Raw genomic sequence first — 23,119 nt, 5'->3', positions numbered from 1 at the left:
ACTACCATATTTTGATAAACAGAGACAATTAAGCTTGGTTGGTTAGAACAGGATGCTTCGAGGGTAAGCACACGGGTCATGAGATCCTGTCTTAATTTTTAGAAGTAACATGGTCCTTCGTATTAAAAAAGGCTAACTTATCAAGTCGTTTGGATTCTTATAATTTCCAATAAATTCCATCTGGCATAAATAGCATGAATAGGTCCTCTTCTGATTTGACTGACTGCTTTTCTATGGCTTCACTGTGGCAGTTATTATATTGTATCTTGTATTTTTGTGCATCTTCTTCCTCATGGTTTTTCAGTTTCCTTCAGGAAGACATCATGTATTTTCATCACTATATCCCTAGAACTGAGTCCATTGCCCCAAACTGGAAAGCTAAAACATAATAGGAAGAAGCAGCCAACATTCCTTCCCGTAACGGTCAAGGATGGTCATACAAAATAAAGCTAATTTACTGATTTTGGAATGGACTGAACAGTATTATTCAACTACAGGCCTTCTTTAATTATACATTTATTTAACTTTCCATTAAAATTATGTGAATATGTGGGTTTAAATAAATGTATCAACCTTTAAATCAAGTGTTTATGCACCATTATTATGTCAGTTTGAGCACTGCAGCTATGGGCACAAAACAGTTATGACAGTATGTGAAGATATTTTGCCAAAGAAATTTTATTTAATGATTTTGGGGAATTAGAGAATAGTAACCATTACTGCAACTAGACCCATGAGCTTCCAAGTCATTAAAATACCTAAATGGATCTTCATATTTTTCTCAATTATCTCATTGAATGAGACTTTTGGTTTCTCTGGGCCATGATAACTTGCTTTACTTGTTGTAATTCCCAGAAGAAACCCTGAATAAAAGCTAGTCCTTCTTCAGAGGGGCTTGGATCTTCTCACCAGAATACTCTGCCTCCTTGTTTTCACTATTTCTCACTTTCTGTAACCTCAAGCTTTCTTTATTTCTATCTCTCTCAGTATGTCTTCCAGGACTCTGAGTTACTTTCTACTCTAGTATAGTTCACTTTTAATTATAAAAAGTTAGAAAATTATATTGCATATGCAACCACAACCATTTTCAATATAGAAGGTAATTCTAATTGTAGTGAGGAGTAATAAATACATCCTTAATTATAATAAAAAAGAATAGTTTGTAGCTATATTTAACAGCTCTAGTGGTTTCTTTGAATGGAATTCTCTCATTAAATGTATTAAAAAACTTACATTTTTTATCATGATGGAAATTTTATTTAATCTAACAAGGGATAGAATTTCAAAAATGCATGGCTTGTAAAAAATAAACTGTGTGGCATTTATATCATTAGCAGAGAACAGTGGGAGCCCCAGTGGCACCAGATGAACTGAGCAGACCAAAACAACACTGCAACAACTCAGCAATTTAACTGGTCATTGGACCATAGCCCATCAAAATAGGCCAGGACCTATTTATCAAAACTAAGCAGGTGAGTTGGACACTTAACCGACTGCTAAAATTTAAAAACATTCTGGTAGGACTTGGAGTCTCCTAAAGTAACATCCCAAATGTCCAGGGTTCAATTGAAAATGACTCATCATACCAAGAACTAGAAAACCACGATTTGAGTGAGAAAAGAAAATAAACTAAAATCAACACTGAGTTACATCAGATGTTGGAATTACCTGACAAGGATTTTAAAGAAACCATCATAAAATAATTCAATAAGCGATTACAAATTCTCTTGAGAAAAAGACTTCCTAAATTTGGCAAAAGGCATAAATCCAGATTTGAAAAGCTGAATGAAACCCAAATAGAACAAAACCAAGTAAATTTACACCAAGACACGTCATAAATAAAATTTTGAAAACTAAATACAAAGTCGAAGGTATTATCACTACCATGTGTTTTCTTTTCAAGCAGCCAGAGAAATGATGCATTACTTCTATGGCAACACCAATTTCAATGACACCAGATTTCTGATTTTAAACCATGGAGTGTAGAAAGAAGTGGTATACTGCTTGAGGTCTTTTCTGATTTGTTTAGAGTATATTTCCTGGGGACGTTGTTACCCTGTTAGCATTTTGTTCTCTCATTACTCTATTCTCCTCTGGACAAAATGACAAGATGGAAAAAATCACCTCAACAAAAAGAACAAGAGGTAGTACCGACTGCCAGGGACCTACTCAATACGGACATTAGTATGATGTTGGATCTAGAGTTCAGAATCATCACTTTAAAGATACAAGCTGGGCTTGAAAAAAGCATGGAAGTTATTAGAGAAACCCTTTCTGGAGAAATAAAAGAACCAAAATCTAACCAAGTTGATATCAAAACAACTATTAATGAGGTGCAATCAAAAATGGGGCACTAACTGCTACGATAAATGAGGCAGAAGAGAGAATCAGTAATATAGAAGACCAAATGATGGAAAATAAAGAAGCTGAGAAAAAGAGAGATAAACAACTATGGATCACGAGGGCAGAATTCGAGAGATAAGCGATACCATAAGACGAAACAACATTAGAATAATTGGGATCCCAGAAGAAGAAGAAAGAGAGAGAGGGGCAGAAGGTATAATGGAGCAAATTATGGCAGAGAACTTCCCTAATTTGGGAAAGGAAACAGGCATCAAAATCCAGGAAGCACAGAGAACCCCTCTCAAAATCAATAAAAATAGGTCAACACCCCAACATCTAATAGTAAAACTTACGAGTCTCAGAGACAAAGAGAAAATCCTGAAAGCAGCTCGGGAGAAGAGATATGTAACCTACAATGGTAGAAACATTAGATTGGCAACAGACCTATCCACAGAGACCTGGCAGGCCAGAAAGGACTGGCAGGATATATTCAGAGCACTAAATGAGAAAAATATGCAGCCAAGAATACTATATCCAGCTAGGCTGTCATTGAAAATAGAAGGAGAGATAAAAAGCTTCCAGGACAAACAAAAACTAAAGGAATTTGCAAATATGAAACCAGCCCTACAAGAAATCTTGAAAGGGGTCCTCTAAGCAAAGAGAGAGCCTAAAAGCGACATAGACCAGAAAGGAACACAGACAATATACAGTAACAGTCACCTTACAGGCAATACAATGGCACCAAATTCATATCTTTCAATAGTTACCCTGAATGTAAATGGGCTAAATGCCCCAATCAAAAGACACAGGCTATCGGATTGGATTAAAAAACAAGACCCATCCATATGCTGTCTGCAAGAGACTCCTTTTAGACCCAAAGACATCCCCAGATTGAAAGTGAGGGGGTGGAAAACCATTTACCATGCTAATGGACACCAAAAGAAAGCTGGGGTGGCAATCCTTCTATCAGACAAATTAGATTTTAAACCGAAGACTGTAATAAGAGATGAGGAAGGACACTATATCCTACTTAAAGGGTCTATCCAACAAGAAGATCTAACAATTGTAAATATCTATGCCCCTAACATGGGAGCAGCCAATTATATAAGGCAATTAATAACAAAAGCAAAGAAACACATTGACAACAATACAATAATAGTGGGGGACTTTAACACCCCCCTCACTGAAATGGACAGATCATCTAAGCAAAAGATCAACAAGGAAATAAAGACTTTAAATGACACACTGGACCAAATGGACTTCACAGACATATTCAGAACATTCCATCCCAAAGCAACGGAATACACATTCTTCTCTAGTGCCCATGGAACATTCTCCAGAATAGATCACATCATAGGTCATAAATCAGGTCTCAACCGGTACCAAAAGATTGGGATCATTCCCTGCCTATTTTCAGACCACAATGCTTTGAAACTAGAACTCAATCACAATAGGAAAGTCGGAAAGAACTCAAATACATGGAGGCTAAAGAGCATCCTACTAAAGAATGAATGGGTCAACCAGGAAATTAAAGAAGAATTAAAAAAAATCATGGAAACCAATGAAAATGAAAACACAACTATTCAAAATCTTTGGGATGCAGCAAAGGCAGTCCTAAGAGGAAAGTATATAGCAATACAAGCCTTTCTCAAGAAACAAGAAAGGTCTCAAGTACACAACCTAACCCTACATCTAAAGGAGCTGGAGAAAGAACAGCAAATAAAGCCTAAACCCAGCAGGAGAAGAGAAATAATAAAGATCAGAGCAGAAATCAATGAAATAGAAACTAAAAGAACAGTAGAACAGATCAACAAAGCTAGGAGCTGGTTCTTTGAAAGAATTAACAAGATTGATAAACCCCTGGCCAGACTTATCAAAAAGAAAAGAGAAATGACCCAAATAAATAAAATCATGAATGAAAGAGGAGAGATCACAACCAACACCAAAGAAATACAAACAATTATAAGAACATATTATGAGCAACTCTATGCCAGCAAATTAAATAACCTGGAAGAAATGGATGCATTCCTAGAGATGTATCAACTACCAAAACTGAACCAGGAAGAAATAGAAAACCTGAACAGACCTATAACTACTAAGGAAATTGAAGCAGTCATCAAAAATCTCCCAACAAACAAAAGCCCAGGGCCAGATGGCTTCCCAGGGGAATTCTACCAAACATTTCAAGAAGAATTAATATCTATTCTTCTGAAACTGTTCCAAAAAATAGAAATGGAAGGAAAACTTCCAAACTCATTTTATGAGGCCAGCATTACCTTGATCCCAAAACCAGACAAAGACCCCATCAAAAAGGAGAATTACAGACCAATATCCCTGATGAACATGGATGCAAAAATTCTCACCAAAATACTAGCCAATAGGATCCAACAGTACATTAAAAGGATTCTTCACCACGACCAAGTGGGATTTATCCCTGGGCTGCAAGGTTGGTTCAACATCCGCAAATCAATCAACGTGATACAATACATTAGCAAAAGAAAGAACAAGAATCATGTGATCCTCTCAGTAGATGCAGAAAAAGCATTTGGCAAAGTATAGCATCCTTTCTTGAACAAAACTCTTCAGAGTATGGGGATAGAGGGTACATACCTCAATATCATAAAAGCCATCTATGAAAAACCTACAGCGAATATCATTCTCAATGGGGAAAAACTGAGAGCTTTCCCCCTAAGGTCAGGAATGCGGCAGGGATGTCCACTATCACCACTGCTATTCAACATAGTATTAGAAGTCCTAGCCACAGCAATCAGACAACAAAAAGAAATCAAAGGCATCCAAATCGGCAAAGAAGAAGTCAAACTCTCACTCTTTGCAGATGATATGATACTTTATGTGGAAAACCCCAAAGACTCCACCCCAAAACTGCTAGAACTCATACAGGAATTCAGTAAAGTGGCAGGATATAAAATCAATGCACAGAAATCAGTGGCATTCCTATACACCAACAACAAGACAGAAGAAAGAGAAATTAAGGAGTCAATCCCATTTACAATTGCACCCAAAACCATAAGATACCAAGAATAAATCTAACCAAAGAGGCAAAGGATCTGTACTCAGAAAACTATAAAATACTCATGAAAGAAATGGAGGAAGACACAAAGAAATGGAAAAACATTCCATGCTCATGGATTGGAAGAACAAATATTGTGAAGATGTCAATGCTACCTAGAGTAATCTACACATTCAGTGCAATCCCCATCAAAATACCATCCACTTTTTTCAAAGAAATGGAACAAATAATCCTAAAATTTGTATGGAACCAGAAAAGACCCCGAATAGCCAGAGGAAGGTTGAAAAAGAAAAGCAAAGCTGGGGGCATCACAATTCCTGACTTCCAGCTCTATTACAAAGCTGTGATCATCAAGACAGTATGGTACTGGCACAAAAACAGACACATAGATCAATGGAACAGAATAGAGAGCCCAGAAATGGACCCTCAACTCTATGGTCAACTAATCTTTGACAAAGCAGGAAAGAATATCCAATGGAAAAAAGACAATCTCTTCAACAAATGGTGTTGCGAAAATTGGACAGCCACATGCAGAAGAATGAAACTGGACCATTTCCTTACACCACACACAAAAATAGACCCCAAATGGTTGAAAGACCTCAATGTGAGACAGGAGTCCATCAAAATCCTAAAGGAGAACACAGGCAGCAACCTCTTCGACCTCAGTCGCAGCAACTTCTTCCTAGAAACATTGCCAAAGGCAAGGGAAGCAAGAGCAAAAATGAACTATTGGGACTTCATCAAGATAAAAAGCTTTTGCAAAGCAAAGGAAACAGTCAACAAAACCAAAAGACAACTGACAGAATGGGAGAAGATATTTGCAAATGACATATCAGATAAAGGGCTAGTATCCAAAATCTATAAAGAACTTATCAAACTCAACACCCAAAGAACAAAGAATCCAATCAAGAAATGGGCAGAAGCCATGAACAGACATTTTTCCAAAGAAGACATCCAAATGGCCAACAGACACATGAAAAAGTGCTCGACATTGCTCGGCATCAGGGAAATCCAAATCAAAACCTCAATGAGATAGCACCTCACACCAGTCAGAATGGCTAAAATTAACAAGTCAGGAAATGACAGATGTTGGCGGGGATGCGGAGAAAGGGGAACCCTCCTACACTGTTGGTGGGAATGCAAGCTGGTGTAGCCACTCTGGAAAACAGTATGGAGGTTCCTCAAAAAGTTGAAAATAGAGCTACCATACAATCCAGCAATTGCACTACTGGGTATTTACCCCAAAGATACAAAAGTAGGGATCCGAAAGGGTAGGTGCACCCTGATGTTTATAGCAGCAATGTCCACAATAGCCAAACTGTGGAAAGAGCCCAGATGTCCATCGACAGATGAATGGATAAAGAAGAGGTGGTATATATATACAATGGAATATTATGCAGCCATCAAAAGGAATGAGATCTTGCCATTTGCAACGACGTGGATGGAACTGGAGAGTATTATGCTGAGCGAAATAAGTCAAACCGAGAAAGACATGTATCATATGACCTCACTGATATGAGGAATTCTTAATCTCAGGAAACAAACTGAGGGTTGCTGGAGTGGGGGGTGGGGTGGGAGGGATGGGGTGACTGGGTGATAGACACTGGGGAGGTATGTGCTCTGGTAAGCGCTGTGAATTGTGCAAGACTGTTGAATCTCAGATCTGTACCTCTGAAACAAATAATGCAATATATGTTAAGAAAAAAAAAAAAGAAGAAGATAGCAGAAGGGGAAGAATGAAGGGGGGGAAATCGGAGGGGTAGACGAACCATGAGAGACGATGGACTCTGAAAAACAAACTGAGGGTTCTGGGGGGGGGAGGATGGGTTAGCCTGGTGATGGGTATTAAAGAGGGCACGTTCTGCATGGAGCACTGGGTGTTATGCACAAACAATGAATCATGGAACACTACATCTAAAACTAATGATGTAATGTATGGGGATTAACATAACAATAAAAAATTTAAAAAAAAAAGAAAGAAGTGGTATAGGGAGGAGGAGTGAAAGTGGCAGAGCAGTAGGAGGACCCTAGGCTTGCCTCGTCCCTTGAACACAGCTAGATAAATATCAAATCATACTGAATACCCAAGAAATCAATCTGAGGACTGACAGAACAAACTGCACAACTAGAGGGAGAGAAGAAGCCACATCATGGAAGGTAGGAGGTGAGGAGACGTGGTTTGGGAGTGAAACGGATTGGGGGTGCTATGGAAGGGAGGGAGCCCTGCTCACGGAGAGAGGAGAGAGAGAGAGAAAGGGAGTGCACAGAAAGGGAAAACACTTCCCCAAAGCCACTGACTGGGAAAACAAGAGGGGCTGATTTTTGTGAATTTTTACAACCAGCAGATCTCAAAGACTAGAGTTTGTTTTTTTAAAATTTTTTCTTATAGAGAGAGAGCGCACACACACATGTGCACACACAGGGCGGGGTGGGGGAGGGCAGAAAGAGAATCTTAAGCAGGTTCCATGCCCAGGACAGAGCCCCACACATGGCTCGATCTCATGATCCTGAGACCATGACCTGAGCTGAAATCAAGAGTTGGACACTTAACCGACTAAGCCACCCAGGTGCCCCTCAAAGACTAGAGAGGTCCCAGATATGGCTGGTGTAGAACCCAGTGGGCTCCACAGTGCTCCTGTGGAGAAGGATGGCATATAGCTTGGGGGCAGAGGATGTAATCTGAGGATCCCCTGGGACACTGGGAGAGATGGTTCCCCCTTTTTGGAGCACATCTGGGAGAGGTGGCATTGCTTCTCCAGGAACAAAAGAGCTAGCTGGCACCACTTCACTCCCCACCCTTCAGCATGGGCACAGAGACATCTGTTGAGGGCAGCTAACCTAGACACTGGTTCTTTGCAGTGTTTTACTCCAAACTTTACACCCCCATGCTTTGATGCAACTGCCCTTCTGGGACAAACTTGCATCAGTCCCAGCATGGTAAGACCCTCTCCTAGAGGACCAGTATGGGTCCCTGCCAGGCCAGGTCCCTAAAGTTTGGAGTTTTAAAACTCAGCAGGCCTGCCTGGGATAGAACACAGGTGTATTGCACTGCCAGGTGGGCAGACAGCCTGGACACAGTCAGGGTGAAGGTGGTGATCTGGAGGACACTTGGGAAACACAAGGAGAGATTGTTTGCTCTTCTGGGAGGGCATCCTGGACAGGTGTAGGCGCAAACTCCCCTCTCTAGGGTCAAGGGAGGGGGCTGGCACCATTTGCCTCCCTGGCCCCTCAGCATAAACTAACTTCAGTAAATAGCACAGAACCAACACTGGCAGTCTAAACCATTAAGCCCCCCACCCTCACCCCCCCCCCCCGCCCCGTGTGCTGCTGGTGCTGCTTTTTTGGGCAAGTGTACCTAAAACCCAAAGCAGCAGGCCCCTCCCCCAGAAGACCAGAACAACCTCCCCCCTCCACACACACACCCCATATCTATTGACCACAGAGTTCTGCAAAGCTTCAGCTCTAGTGGAAATAGCATCGGGTCTCTTTTAACAAGCAGACCAGAGCACACCTAGTTAAAACTCACCACACTCTGGCCAAGGTACAAATACTCCCCATTGCAGGCAAGGAGAAACTGCAGAGAACTGACCTGAGGGAAAGAGCAGCCAAAACACAACAGCAGAGTGCACACAGCACGCACCAGAGACACTTCCTGAAGCACCAGGCCCTCAACAGTATATAACCTCTTCTTAATAAAGCCATTACTCTCAGGATCAGGAAGCATAATAGACTTTCCTAACACATAGAAGAAGACAGAAACCTAGACAAAATGCCAAGACGGAAGAATTCATCCCAAAAGAAAGAAGAAGAAAAGGTCATGGCTAGGGATCTAATTGAAACAGATATAAATAATATGCCTAATCCAAATTTAAAGCAAGAATAATAAGGATACTAGCTGGGCTTCCCTAATCAGGGGAAGGAGACAGACATCCAAATCCAGGAGGCATAAAGACTCCCATCAAAATCAACAAAAGCAGGCCAGCACCAACACATACCATAGTAAAATTAGCAAAATATAGAGATAAGGAAAAAATCCTAAAAGCAGGAAGAGAAAAGAAGTCCCTAACCTACAAGGTTAGCAGCAGACCTTTCCATAGAAACTTAGCAGGCCAGAAGTGAGTGGCATGATGTATTCAACGTGCTGAATGGGAAAAATACTCAGCCAAGAATATTCTATCCAGCAAGGCTGTCATTCAGAATAGAAGAAGAGATAAAGAGCTTCCCAGACAAACAAAAACTAAAGGAATTTGTGACCCCTAAGCCAGCCCTGCAAGAAATATTAAAGGGAACTTTTTGGAAAACAAAGACCAAAAGGGACAAAGACTAGAAAGGAACAGAGAAAATCTCCAGAAACAATGACAAAACTAGTAATAACATGGCATTAAATTCATATCTATCAATAATTACTCTGAATACAAATGGACTAAATGGTCCAATCAAAAGACATAAGGTATCAGAATGAATAAAAAAATAAGACCCATCTATATGCTGTCTACAAGAGACTCATTTTAGACCTAAAGACACCTGCAGATTGAAAGTGAGGGAATGGAGAACCATTTATCATGCTAATGGATGTCAAAAGAAAGCTGGAGCAGCCATACTTATATCAGACAAACTAGATTTTAAACCAAACTGTAACAAGAGATGAAGAAGGGCACTATATCATAATAAGTGCTCTATCCTGCAAGATGATTTAACAATTGTAAATATTTATGCCCCTTAGTTGGGAGCACCCAAATATATAAAACAATTAATAACAAACATAAAGAAACTCATTGATAATAATACAAAAATAGTAGAGGACCTGAACACCCCACTCACAAAAATGGACAGATCATCTAAGCAGAACATCTACAAGGAAACAATAGCTTTGAATGACACATTGGACCAGATGGATTTAACAAATCTATTCAGAACATTTTATCCTAAAGCAGCAGAATACACATTCTTTTTGAGTGCACATGGGACATTTTCCAGAATAGATCACATACTAGGTCACAAACCAAGCCTCAACATATACAAAAAGAATGAGATCATACCATGCATATTTTCTGACCATAATGCTATGAAATTTGAAGTCAACCACAAAAAAAAATTTGGAAAGACCACAAATACATGGAGGTTAAATAATATCCTGCTAAAGAATGAAAGGGTCAACCAGGAAATTAAAGAAAAAATAAACAAATACGTGGAAACAAATGAACATGATGGTCCAAAACCTTTGGGAAGCAGCGAAAGCAGTCAAAAGAGGGAAGTAGATAGCAATGCAGGCCTACCTCAAGAAGCAAGAAAAATCTCAAATATGCAACCTAACCTACACCTAAAGAAGCTAGGAAAAGAACAACAAATGAAGCCTAAAGCCAGCAGAAGAAGGGAAATAATAAACATTAGAACAGAAATAAATGATATAGAAACAAACAAACAAAAAACAGTAGGGAGGGGCGCCTGGGTGGCTCAGTCGGTTAAGCGTCTGCCTTCAGCTCAGGTCATTATCCCAGGGTCCTGGAATCGAGCCCCGCATCGGGCTCCCTGCTCAGCGGGAAGCCTGCTTCTCCCTCTTCCACCCCTCCTGCTTGTGTTCCCTCTTTCGCTGTGTCTCTCTGTCAAATAAATAAATAAAATCTTTAAAAACAAAAAACAAAGAGCAGTAGGGCAAATCAATGAAACCAGGAGTTGGTTCTTTGAAAAAATTAAGGAAACTGATAAACCCCTAGTCAGACTTACACAAAAGAAAAGAAAAAAGACCCCCAAAAATAAAATCATAAATGAGAGAGTAGAGATCACAACCAACACCACAGAAATACAAACAATTATAAGAGAATAGTATGAAAAATTATATGCCAACAAATTGGACAATCTGGAAGAAATGGATAAATTCCTAGAAGCATATAAACTAGCAAAACTGAAAAAGGAAGAAAATAGAAAATTTGAACAGACCTAAAACCAGCAAAGAAATGGAACCAGTAATCAAAAATCTCCCAATAGACAGAAGTCCAGGGCCAGATGCCTTCTCAGAGGAATTCTACCAAACATTTAAAAAAGAGTTAATACCTATTCTTTTCAAACTGTTCCAAAAAAATAGAAATGGAAGAAAAACTTCCAAACTCATTCTATGAAGCCAGCATTACCTTGGTTCCAAAACCAGACAAAGACCCCATTAAACAAGAGAATTATAGGCCAATATCCCTGATGAACATGGATGCAAAAATTCTCAACAAAATACTAGCAAATCTAATCCAATAGTACATTAAAAGAATCATTCATCATGATCAAGTGGGATTTATTCCTGGGTTGCAAGAGTGGCTCAATATATGCAAATCAATCAATGTGATACACCACATTAATATAAGAAAGGATAAAGAACCATATGATCCTCTCAATAGATGCAGAAAAAGCATTTGACAAAGTACAACCAATATCCATTTTTGATAAAAACTCTCAACAAAGCAGGGATAGAGGGAACATACCTCAACATCATAAAGGCCATATACAAAAGATCTACAGCTAATATAATCTTCAATGGGAAAAAACTGAGAGCTTTTCCCCTACAGTCAGGAACAAGACAGGGATGTCCACTCTCACTGCTGCTGTTTAACATAGTAGTGGAAGTCCTAGCCTCAACAATCAGACAACAAAAAGAAATAAAGCCATCCAAATCAGCAAGAAGAAGTCAAACTTTCACCATTCACAGATGACATGATACTCTATGTAGAAAACCAGAAAGACTCCACCAAAAAATTTTCTAGAACTGATACATGAATTCAGTAAAGTCACAGGTTACAATATCAACATACAGAAATCTGTTGCATTTCTATACACCAATAATGAAGCAGCAGAAAGGGATATCAATGAATTGATCCCATTTACAATTGCACTGAAAACTGTAAGATACTTAGGAATAAACCTAACCAAAGAGGTAAAATATCTGTACTCTGAAAACTATAGAACACTTATGAAAGGAATTGAAGATGACACAAAGAAATGGGAATACATTCCATGCTCATGGATTGGAAGAACAAATATTATGAAAATTTCTATACTACCCAAAGCAATCTACATATATAATGCAATCCCTATCAGAATACCACCAGTATTTTTCACAGAGCTAGAAGAAACCATCCTAATATTTGTATGGAACCACAAAAGACCCCAAATAGCCAAAGCAATCTTGAGAAAGAAAAGCAAAACTAGAGGCATCACAATTCCAGACTTCAAGCTATATTACAAAGCTGTAGTCATCAAGACTGTATGGTACTGGCACAAAAACAGATTCATGGATCAATGGAACAGAATAGAAAACCCAGAAATGGACCCACAACTATATGGTCAACTAATCTTTGACAGAGCAGGAAAGAATATCCAATGGAAAAAAAACAGTCTCTTCAACAAATGGTTGGGAAAACTGGACAACGACATGCAAGAGACCACCTTCTTACACCATACATGAAAACAAATTCAAAATGGATGAAAGATCTAAATGTGAGACAGGAAACCATCAAAATCCTAGAGAAGAACACAGGCAGTAACTTTGACTGTGGCCATAGCAACTTCTTACTAGATACATCTCCTGAGGCAAGGGAAACAAAAGCAAAAATGAACTATTGGGACTTCAAAAACTAAAAGGCAGCCTACAGAATGGGAGAAGATATTTGCAAATGACATATCTGATTAAGGGTTAGTATCCAAAATCTATAAAGAACTTATCAAACTCAACACCCAAAAAACAAATAATTCAGTGTAGAAATGAGCTGAAGATATGAATAGACATTTTTTCCAAAGAAGACATACAGATGACTAACAGATACATGAAAAGATGCTCAACATCACTCATCATCAGGGAAAAACAAATCAAAACAAAAATGAGATATCACCTCATACCTGTCAGAATGGCTAAAATTAACAAGTAAACAACAGATGTTGGTGAGGATGAGGGGAAAGGGGAACTTTCTTATACTGTTGGTGGGAATGCAAACTGGTGCAGCCACTCCGGAAAAGAGTATGGAGGTTCCTCAAAAAGTTAAAAATAGAGGAGCACCTAGGTGGCTCAGCTGGTCGGGCATCCAACTCTTGATTTTGGCTCAGGTCATGATCTCAGGATTGTGGGATTGAGCCCCTCATTGGGCTCTGTGCTGGGCATGGAGCCTGCTTGGGATTCTCTCTCTCTCTCTGCCCCTCCCCTGCTGCTCTATCTCTAAAAAAAAAAAAAAGTGTGTATAGGTTTTCAAATGCTGAAAGAATTGTCATTTCTCTTCATGAATTTTCTAAATTATATGTAGTGATTAACATAAGAATTATAATACCATCTGATCTTCAAGACAATGATGGAGAAGATAAAGGGAGCTAAATGGAAGTAAGGTCCCTCTACTTCACTCAAAGTGGTAAAATGTTAATACCAATAGGCTTAATAGATCACATGTGTATACTGTAATACCCAGAACAACCACTATGAAAACTACACAAAATATCCAAAGTGCTATAAATAAATCAAGATGAAATCCTGAAAAATGGTCAAGTAACCAATAGGAAGGTAAGAAAAGAAAAACAAAGGAATCCAACAGAAAACAAAAAATAAAATGACAGAGTTCAACCTGAAAATATCAATAATTACTTAAATGTTAATGGTCTAAACACACTAATTAAAAGGCAGAAATTGACAGGATAATTTTTTTAAAAAGCATGACCCAATAATACGTTGTTTAATATGCTGTTTACAAGAAACTCACTTCAAATTCAATGACAAGTAGGTTGAAAGTGTAAGGATGGAAAAAGATATACCATGCAAACTAATTTTTTTAGCATGACTGTCTACGTAGAAAATCTGAAAGAATTCATAAAAACTTTCCTGGAACTAATAAAAGATTATACCAATGTTGCAAGGGATAAAGTTGATATACAAAAGTCAATTGCTTTCCTATATAACAGCAATGAACAAATGGAATTAGAAATTAACAACACATTTATATTAGAACTACAAAAATGAAATACTTAGGTATAAATCTAACAATATATATACCAGATCTATATGAGGAAAACTACAAATCTCTAATGAAAGATATGAAAGAATTAAATAAGTGGAGAAATATCCCATGTTCATGGATAGGAAGATTCAATATTGTCAAGATATTAGTTCTCTCCAATATGATCTATAGATTCAGTGCAATCCCAATCAAAATCCCACCAAATAATTTCATAGATATCAACAAACTGATTCTAAAGTTTATATGGACAGGCAAAGGACCCAGAATAGCAACATGATATTGAAAGAGAACAAAGTTGGAGAACTGACACGACCCAACTTCAAGACTTCCAGACAGTAATCATGTGTGGTATTGGCAAAACATACACAAATAGATAATTAGAACAGAATAAATGGCCTGGAAACAGACTTATGTAAATATAATTAACTGATCATGGACAAAGGAGCAAAACAATGTCTTTTCAGTACATGGTGGAACAAAGAGAGTCTTTCCAATACCTGGCAGTGGAACAACTGGATATCTACATGCACAAAAATGAATCTTCATACAAACCTTACATCCTTCATGAAAATTAACTCAAAATGGACTGATTGCAGACCTAAATGTAAAATGCAAAACTATAAAATGTCTAGAAGCTAACATGGGAGCAAACCTAGATAACTTTGGGTAAGCTGATGACTTTTTAGATATAACACTGAAGGCATGATCCATGAAAGAAATAGTGACAAACTGAATCTCATTAAAATTTAAAACTTTTGCTTTATAAAAGACAATGTCAAGAGAATGAGAAGACAAAGGGGATAATTATTCATAAAAACTCTTTTCTCTTTATTTTAGGGACACAACAAAACTAGATTTCTTAGTCTTTGCTGTAGTTAAATGTGGCCATATGACTAAATTTGACCAATGGAATGTGAATAGAAGAGATAGCCACTACTTTTGGTATTGGCCCATAAAAACCTTCTAGATGCCATGCTCCATTCTCTTTCCTCCTCCAGTGGCTTGCTGCAGAAGAGCATGATAAACTTGGAAACTGCTTTTGAAGATGGAAAAAAGAAAAAGAGAGAGAGAGAAGAGCTTGTGACCCTGAATCACTATTCAGAGGACAACTGATCATAAGAACCTATTTTTGGAATTGACATCAGTGAAAAATAAGTGATTATTTCATTAAGCCATAGTGATGTGGGGCAGCTAGGACTTCTGAACTCATACAGTCATTCTTGGCAGCTCCTCAGATATTGAGGCCAACACACTTTTCCAGAATATTCGACTGCCTCTCCTGTTTGGACCTGCAGATTCATTGGTCAACTATGTCCTTTTGTCCAATGAGGCAATATCTGCAATGGCCTCTGGGTTTGATATAATTTCCTCTTTATAACCTAAAATCTGACATTTAAAAACATTTATAACTCTCCTGCCTTGTTTCAAGGAGAATTTAGAGTAGCTGACAAAAATACATACACTATACCAAGATCAAATAATTTAGAAAAAAATCAGAGGAAAAAAGGGCAACCATAAGAAACAGAAACAGGAAATTTAAATAATCTCAGGTAAGATAAATACATAAATATGTTCCAGAAAAAAGCTAATGCTATAGAACCCACATTAACCAGTAAGATTTCTAGCCACCTACATAATTGGGAAATATGATGTATTCCATGAATTTATTTCATGCTTTGTATCATTTATCAAGATTTATTTGCATGCCTTTTATTAAAGGAAAAAGCATGCAAGATAGAAGTTGTTCAGGAAAAATACTACTTATCCTGACATTGACAATGGGGAGATTTTTCTCCTATGTGTTCTGATAGAGAGGACAGTGAATAAGAAAATATCTTCTCTAGCAAACACTGCCATGAATCAAAGATCATTAAATTTCACAACTGAAACACTAAAAGAAAAGGAATAGTAAATGGAGAGAGACACCCACCCTCCCCTTTTTTTCTTATTCCTCATTTACTTTTCTCAGAAATCTTCAATAACAACTGAAATATTTTCCTCAGGTATCAATTAATCTATGGAGAAAGAAATAAGGTGGAAAGGTAGATTGTAATTCGTTTTCTCAGTGGTATCTATGCAGTTGTAGGTCAGTTACTACTCATTACCAAATATGGGGACTGTCTCCAAATTTATTTATTTTTTTATCTCCAAACTTCTGAAAATTTTCAGAACATGGAAGCAGACAAACACAACTGCTCATTGGAAAATATACATGCAAATTTCCTCTGGGTTTCAGAGTAAGAATGCTGTAGAAAAAGACAAGAGTCACTTAAATTTGACATACAGAACAACTTTAGCTATAAAGTAGTTGAGGAAGATTACTTGAGACTATATAATTGTTCTCAGTATAAATATAAGTAAGTGCATTAACTTTTTTTAGAGCAAATTTGAATAACATAAAAGTTTGATATCACTATAAAATAAAAATTCTAACATTTTCTGTTTATAAAATAAAGAATTGGAGTTGAGTTCCAATTCCCAGCATAATGTATAAAAATATTTCCCCTTCCTACAGCTCTTTTATCTTTATTTTTAACATTTTCCTCACGATTTGAAGAATTAGGATATATGAAACATGGTATTTTTCATGCCCGCAAGGGGGACCCTTTGCACCATAGCAACCGAGTTTATACTGCACAGATCTTATTGCTAATACACCATTTGACTGAGTGCATGATCTGCCATAAGGTGCTAGAAAGTCAAGTCATCTCTCCGCTTTGCCCTCACCTGTGAGTCCAGGCGGACAGATACAAACATAACCTGAGGCTTCAGGGTGGCTGAATGAGGAAGGCAGCTGAGCAAGGCGTCCATATTGTTTTTCTGGGGACAGCTCTACACATGTCCCACCAGACTGGCAGGGGTTCATGTTGCATTCGTTGATGTGGGTCTCACATTGGGCACCAGTGTATCCTGCAGGATAAAAGTTCAGAGAAGCAGCTGAGTCAACACTCCTCAACCAGAGTTTATGCCTGAAAGGAGGCTGACCACTGTGCTGGCACCAATTAACAAGACGATGTGCTGTCCTCAAGGAGCTAGCAAGGAAAAGCTGATAAGAGAAGTTTCCTTGAAAACAGCAGTAGCAAAGGAAACACTGTACAATATTGACCAATATTTTTAAAAACATTTGATTAAGAAGGCTTGAAATAAATTGGGACTTCAGGATAACTTTGATTTCCTGATTATTTTAAAGACTCCATCTCCTCAGATACTCCAATTGAATTTTTATTTTTTTTATTTTTTTTTAATTTTTTATTGTTATGTTAATCCCCATACATTACATCATTAGTTTTAGATATAGTGTTCCATGATTCATTGTTTGTGCATAACACCCAGTGCTCCATGCAGAACGTGCCCTCCTCAACACCCATCACCAGGCTAACCCATCCTCCCAACCCCCTCCCCTCTAGAACCCTCAGTTTGTTTTTCAGAGTCCATTGTCTCTCATGGTTCTTCTCCCCCTCCGATTTCCCCCCCTTCATTCTTCCCCTCCTGCTACATTCTTCTTCTTTTTTTCTTTCTTAACATATATTGCATTATTTGTTTCAGAGGTACAGATCTGAGATTCAACAGTCTTGCACAATTCACAGCGCTTACCAGAACACATACCCTCCCCAGTGTCCATCACCCAGTCACCCCATCCCTCCCACCCCACCCCCCACTCCAGCAACCCTCAGTTTGTTTCCTGAGATTAAGAATTCCTCATATCAGTGAGGTCATATGATACATCTCTTTCTCTGTTTGACTTATTTCGCTCAGCATAATACCCTCCAGTTCCATCCACGTCGTTGCAAATGGCAAGATCTTATTCCTTTTGATGGCTGCATAATATTCCATTGTATATATATACCACATCTTCTTTATCCATTCATCTGTTGATGGACATCTTGGCTCTTTCCACAGTTTGGCTATTGTGGACATTGCTGCTATAAACATCGGGGTGCACGTAGCCTTTCGGGTCCCTACTTCCAATTAAATTTTTAGCAAGAAAAAAATATTTTTTAAGAAAATAGCCAAAAAGAAAATAGCCAAAAAGTCAGCAGAAACTACACAGCCAGCCCTAAATTCTTTTCTCAGAACTCAAAGCAAAGGTAAATGATTACTTCTTCACACTGAGTAAGACAGAATAAAAAATTATTTTGTATTTAAATGGATTTAATTGGGTCATTTTATTAAGGACAATAAAACATGAATGATTTAGTACTTTATAAAAAAATTTGAATATTAAATATAGAAGACCGTCCTTGCCAGAACTATTTCTTTGGCTTTACATACAAGTGCACTTGTAGAGTCTTATTGTGTGTATATTAACATAACTGAAATTGCACTATATGCATCCTTCTATAACTTGCTTTTTTCAGTCCCTTGCACAATCTATCCATGTTAGTAATATAGATCTAACTCATAATTTTTAACTACTGCCAAGTATTCTGTAACATGGAAGTACCATAGGTTAACCTATCTCTTAATGAATTGATATACATTTTACTATTACAAACAATGTTGCAGTGAATAGCATTATGTATATATGCATGTTTATGTAAATGTCTGGGTATAACACCGGGGTCTATGCCTAGAGCGGAATTTCTGGGTTATAGATTATGTACATATTTTATTTTATTTTATTTTTTTAAGATTTTTATTTATTTATTTGACAGAGAGAGACACAGCGAGAGAGGGAACACAAGCAGGGAGAGTGGGAGAGGGAGAAGCAGGCTTCCCACTGAGCAGGGAGCCCGATGTGGGGCTTGATCCCAGGACCCTGGGACCATGACCTGAGCCGAAGGCAGACACCTAACGACTGAGCCACCCAGGCGCCCCCATTTTTTATTTTAATAGATACTGATAAACACCTCTGGGAGTAGTTGTACCATCTATATACTTACTAGCACTGGATGAATGTGCATATAGCTCCAAACCCTTGTCAACAATTGCTATACCAAATAAAATGTTTTACCAGTTGGTTAGATTAAAAAAAAAATAGTACTTCATTGTTGTTTGGGTTTACATTTTCCCCAGTTACTATTGAATTTAACATGTTTTTGGATTTTTAAAAAATCATTTCCTATCTTTTTCCTGTTTTTCCCATTAGACTGTCTTTCTGATTAATTTATGATTTATATAGCACAATATATACATAAGCTGAAATATGAAGTTCTTAAAGAACATAATTTGACTTATAATACAAGTGACTTCACAGTCAACTAAAGATCTTTGCAATGTCACGTAACTCTGCTGAGAAATATGTTCTTAAAATGAAATTTACAATCCAAAATTATAAAACTTATAAATCTGATCATGGTACTTCTTTACTTTAAAATCATTGAATGGCTTCTGCTTTCATACAAAATAAAATTCAAAATCCTTAACCTAAAATGCCCTTTATTATCTGGCCCCATTCCCATCTCTACATTCCTTCCCTGGAATGTTTTCTCCCCCGGGGCCTTCATGACAGGGTTCCCTCTCCTAGAATATGCTCCTCCAAGGCTGTGCTTGGCTAAGTCTTAGCTTTGAGATTTAATCTTGTATGACTCTCTTGGAGTGGCTTTTTCTCATGAATAGATCTAAATAAGATCCCTTTGTTTTCTCTCATATCACCCAGTTATTTCTTTCATCGCTCTTAAAATAATTTTTATTATTTTTATGTATAGTTGCTTCCCTCAATAGACTATAAGCTCCACAAAAGCAGGGACTGTTTTTTATTTTATTCACCGCTCCAATTCTGAACAATGCATAAATAGTAGGCTTTCAATCAATGACTGAATGAGATTCAAAGAGTAATAATCAATAATTTAGTTTACAATTCTAGTTTAGCAAGTAAATTGGAGAATTGACTATTAATAAGCAAATAATGAGAATATGATATGATTACTCATTTTGTAATTTAAATAAAAACCTGAATGGGGTCATATGTCAAATCATAACCACAACATAAATTCTGTTGCTCAACAGTATAATACATTTGTCACATATGACCCTTGAGGTCTTTCTCAACCATCTGAAGAAGAAACTTAGAGAGGAACAGGAAACTAAAAGCACATGTCAGATCAAATCCCACAATCTTTTGTGGTAACCCTCCCCCAGCCAAGAACCCAAGGTCTCTTAAACCCAAATATCTACTTTTCCCAAGTTTTTATAAAGTGGTATTCATTGTGCTACACTGAACTTATTGAAGAAAGCTCCAACTATTTTCAATTTTCTTCTCAGTTTAAGTCTCAAGACTCATACACAGGCCAGGCTAGGAAGTAATTTAAAACTTTCATAAATCCTTTTTTTGCTTTCTGACTCATGCATTATCCTATTCCTATAGTGAACATTAGGAAGGTTCTGATTTATGGACTTCCCAGTCCTGTCCCCACCACTGGGGCCTTGTGGGAATTTTGTTTGCTGCTCCCTTTAACCATGTATATTAATAGACTCCTTCAGTCAAGGCTATATTCAATAGTTTTAACAAGGTTTTCTACAAAACTTTGTATAAAGAAACAATATGATATTGAGTCAAGTCCCTAGGGTTCTTACGTTTTTCTTTTTTTAAACAAATCCAATCTTACCTGGGTAACAAGAAAACTTTTAAGATAAGCATTTAAGATGACTGACACTTCTTGTAATTAATTATTTTTGAAATGAGGACCCCAGGCAATTATGGTGGTGGATTCTTGCCATTGCCTTCAGTCGTGGTGGTCTTGTAATCCAAAGGAATGGTCTCTTTTTCTTAGATACAGGGTAGTTTGTAGCATTAAATCTTCTCTTTATGTATAACAGTAAGAATAGGATACAAAGACGTTCTGAAATTTTCTATCTAGGCAAAATTACCATCATCCAGTAACCCAAGAAAGAAACTCAAGCAGAACTGTCCTTAGTCTGTGCCCCTTTCTTAATGCCCACATCATATCTGCCTCCTAAATGAGTCTCATGGTTGTCCATTTCCCCATCCCCACCCTTAACACTGTAGTCATAGTTCTGGCAAATAGCCTTATCTCTTGTTTAAACTATTGCAGAACTTTTTTTTTTTTTTTACTAGAATCTCTGCCTTTTGTTTTATTTCTCTCAATCATCTTCCACTAAAGTGCTAGACTGTTCTTATTAAATCAACAGGTCAGATTATGCTACCTCTCTGCTCCATAGTGTTCAGGGCAGACAAACAGTGTGATCTGGCTTGAGTCTTGTCTTGTTCCTCAGCCTCAACTCTCCACCACCAGCCCTGTGTAGTCCAGCATTTTGGAACAATCAAATTTCTACAACTGGATATGCTCTTTTCCATGTGTGCCTATAGCCCTTTCTTCCTTCTATCCTCCTTTTCCTTCCTCTCTTCTTTCCTTGAATAAATTATGAGCTGCTATGTGCTAGCCAGAGGGTCTAGAATGGTCAGTCTCCTAATTTTGGTATCTAGTTAACATTTACTGAGTGCTTACTATGGTCTAGGCTGAGCTAGGAACTTTATATATATTACTGGATCTCTCTCTAAAGTAATTCTACGAGGTGGATATTATTATAATCTTTGCTTTATAGATGAGGAAACTGAGGCTCAGAGCAGTAAAGTAACTTGTCCAAAGTCACACAGCTAGTGAGTACATTCCTGGGATATGCTTAGTGATCTTTCAAATTTTCTAAAATGGTGCCTACTGGATCAGGCAATCTCTATACTTCTTCTCCCCTTATTCCCTGTTATAGAATCTATTACAGCTTTTTACTGTACCAAAAATTGTACTATGCACATTTTTTTTTCACACTGTCTCTCTACTAGAATTTAAATTCCTTGGAAGAAGGGACCATGTCTTTTTGATTCCCAGACCCCTGATCTATATATAATTGGCACTGAAATCCATGTGGCTTAAATGATTGAATCCATGAATGAATGGAATACATATTGATTTGTCTTTTTTAAGGTAGGTCTTCTTAACTGCCTAACTTCATTACAAACCCTCTAGAGAACAGAAACCATTCTCATATGTAATTCCTACCTCCTGTTGTAGAACCTGGTATGTAACAACAGTTGCTTTTTTTGAGTACCTAATATGTTCCAGGCCCTATTTTTATAATTTTATTCTTCATAATAATACAAGTCATTTTTTTCACCCCTCATTTGCAGATGAGGAACTTAGGAATAAGAGGTAACCATCCTAGTTCACTCAGTTAATAAGTGATGGAATTGTTCTACTCCCAAACTGTCTACCCTACCCCTGTTTCCAGATAGAGATCCTGTACAGAGTGTTGATTGAATGTTGAGTGCTGATTGATGACAAGAATGTGAAAACACACATTTTGGAATATTTTCAGTATTTAAGTCAAGCTAATGACCAAAGGATAACTAACATGCCCTATTCGTTATCTGGAAGTGGGTAGACATATGACTCACAAAGATTTCTGAGCCACAGAATTCAGAGCTTCCTTTTACACTTTCACATTGTTTGTTTTTTACCTACAAAATATATGTAACCAAAGCATGCTAAATGTCCCTTAGACAATGAGATGTCTTTCAACGGGAAGCTACTAACAATTGGATTGACCCCAGTCTCCATATTTCCTCCCCAACCACAGGATTATTTTTTCTTTAGACAGTAAAATGAAAGGAAAAAAGGGAGAGATGATCAGTAAGCTTTTAACAACTAGATTTTAAATAATCATAAGCTTATCATTTTTTACCAGTGGATCAAGAAAGAGGAGACATGCTCTTTTATTTCTATCAATGAAATCCTAGTGAGAATTAGGTTAAAGATATGTCAAGCAGATTTTTTGCCAAAATTAACATCAATATTTACAGATGACTTGT

General features: G+C 37.6%; 1 protein-coding gene across 1 annotated transcript in view; it reads right to left on the bottom strand.

The window, feature by feature from the left end:
• CRB1 (crumbs cell polarity complex component 1) overlaps positions 1-23,119 on the bottom strand; it is a 214,447-nt gene that overhangs the window by 109,630 nt on the left and 81,698 nt on the right. The window contains exon 5 of the mRNA XM_036109066.2: positions 17,080-17,262. Coding sequence (XP_035964959.1) covers positions 17,080-17,262 — 183 coding nt within the window. The remainder of the gene's footprint in view (positions 1-17,079; positions 17,263-23,119) is intronic.

The sequence above is a fragment of the Halichoerus grypus genome, chromosome 7 (assembly GCF_964656455.1).
Source record: "Halichoerus grypus chromosome 7, mHalGry1.hap1.1, whole genome shotgun sequence".
NCBI lineage: Eukaryota > Metazoa > Chordata > Mammalia > Carnivora > Phocidae > Halichoerus > Halichoerus grypus.
Note: the sequence above shows the minus strand (reverse complement) of the source record. Positions and strands in the feature narration are given on the sequence as shown.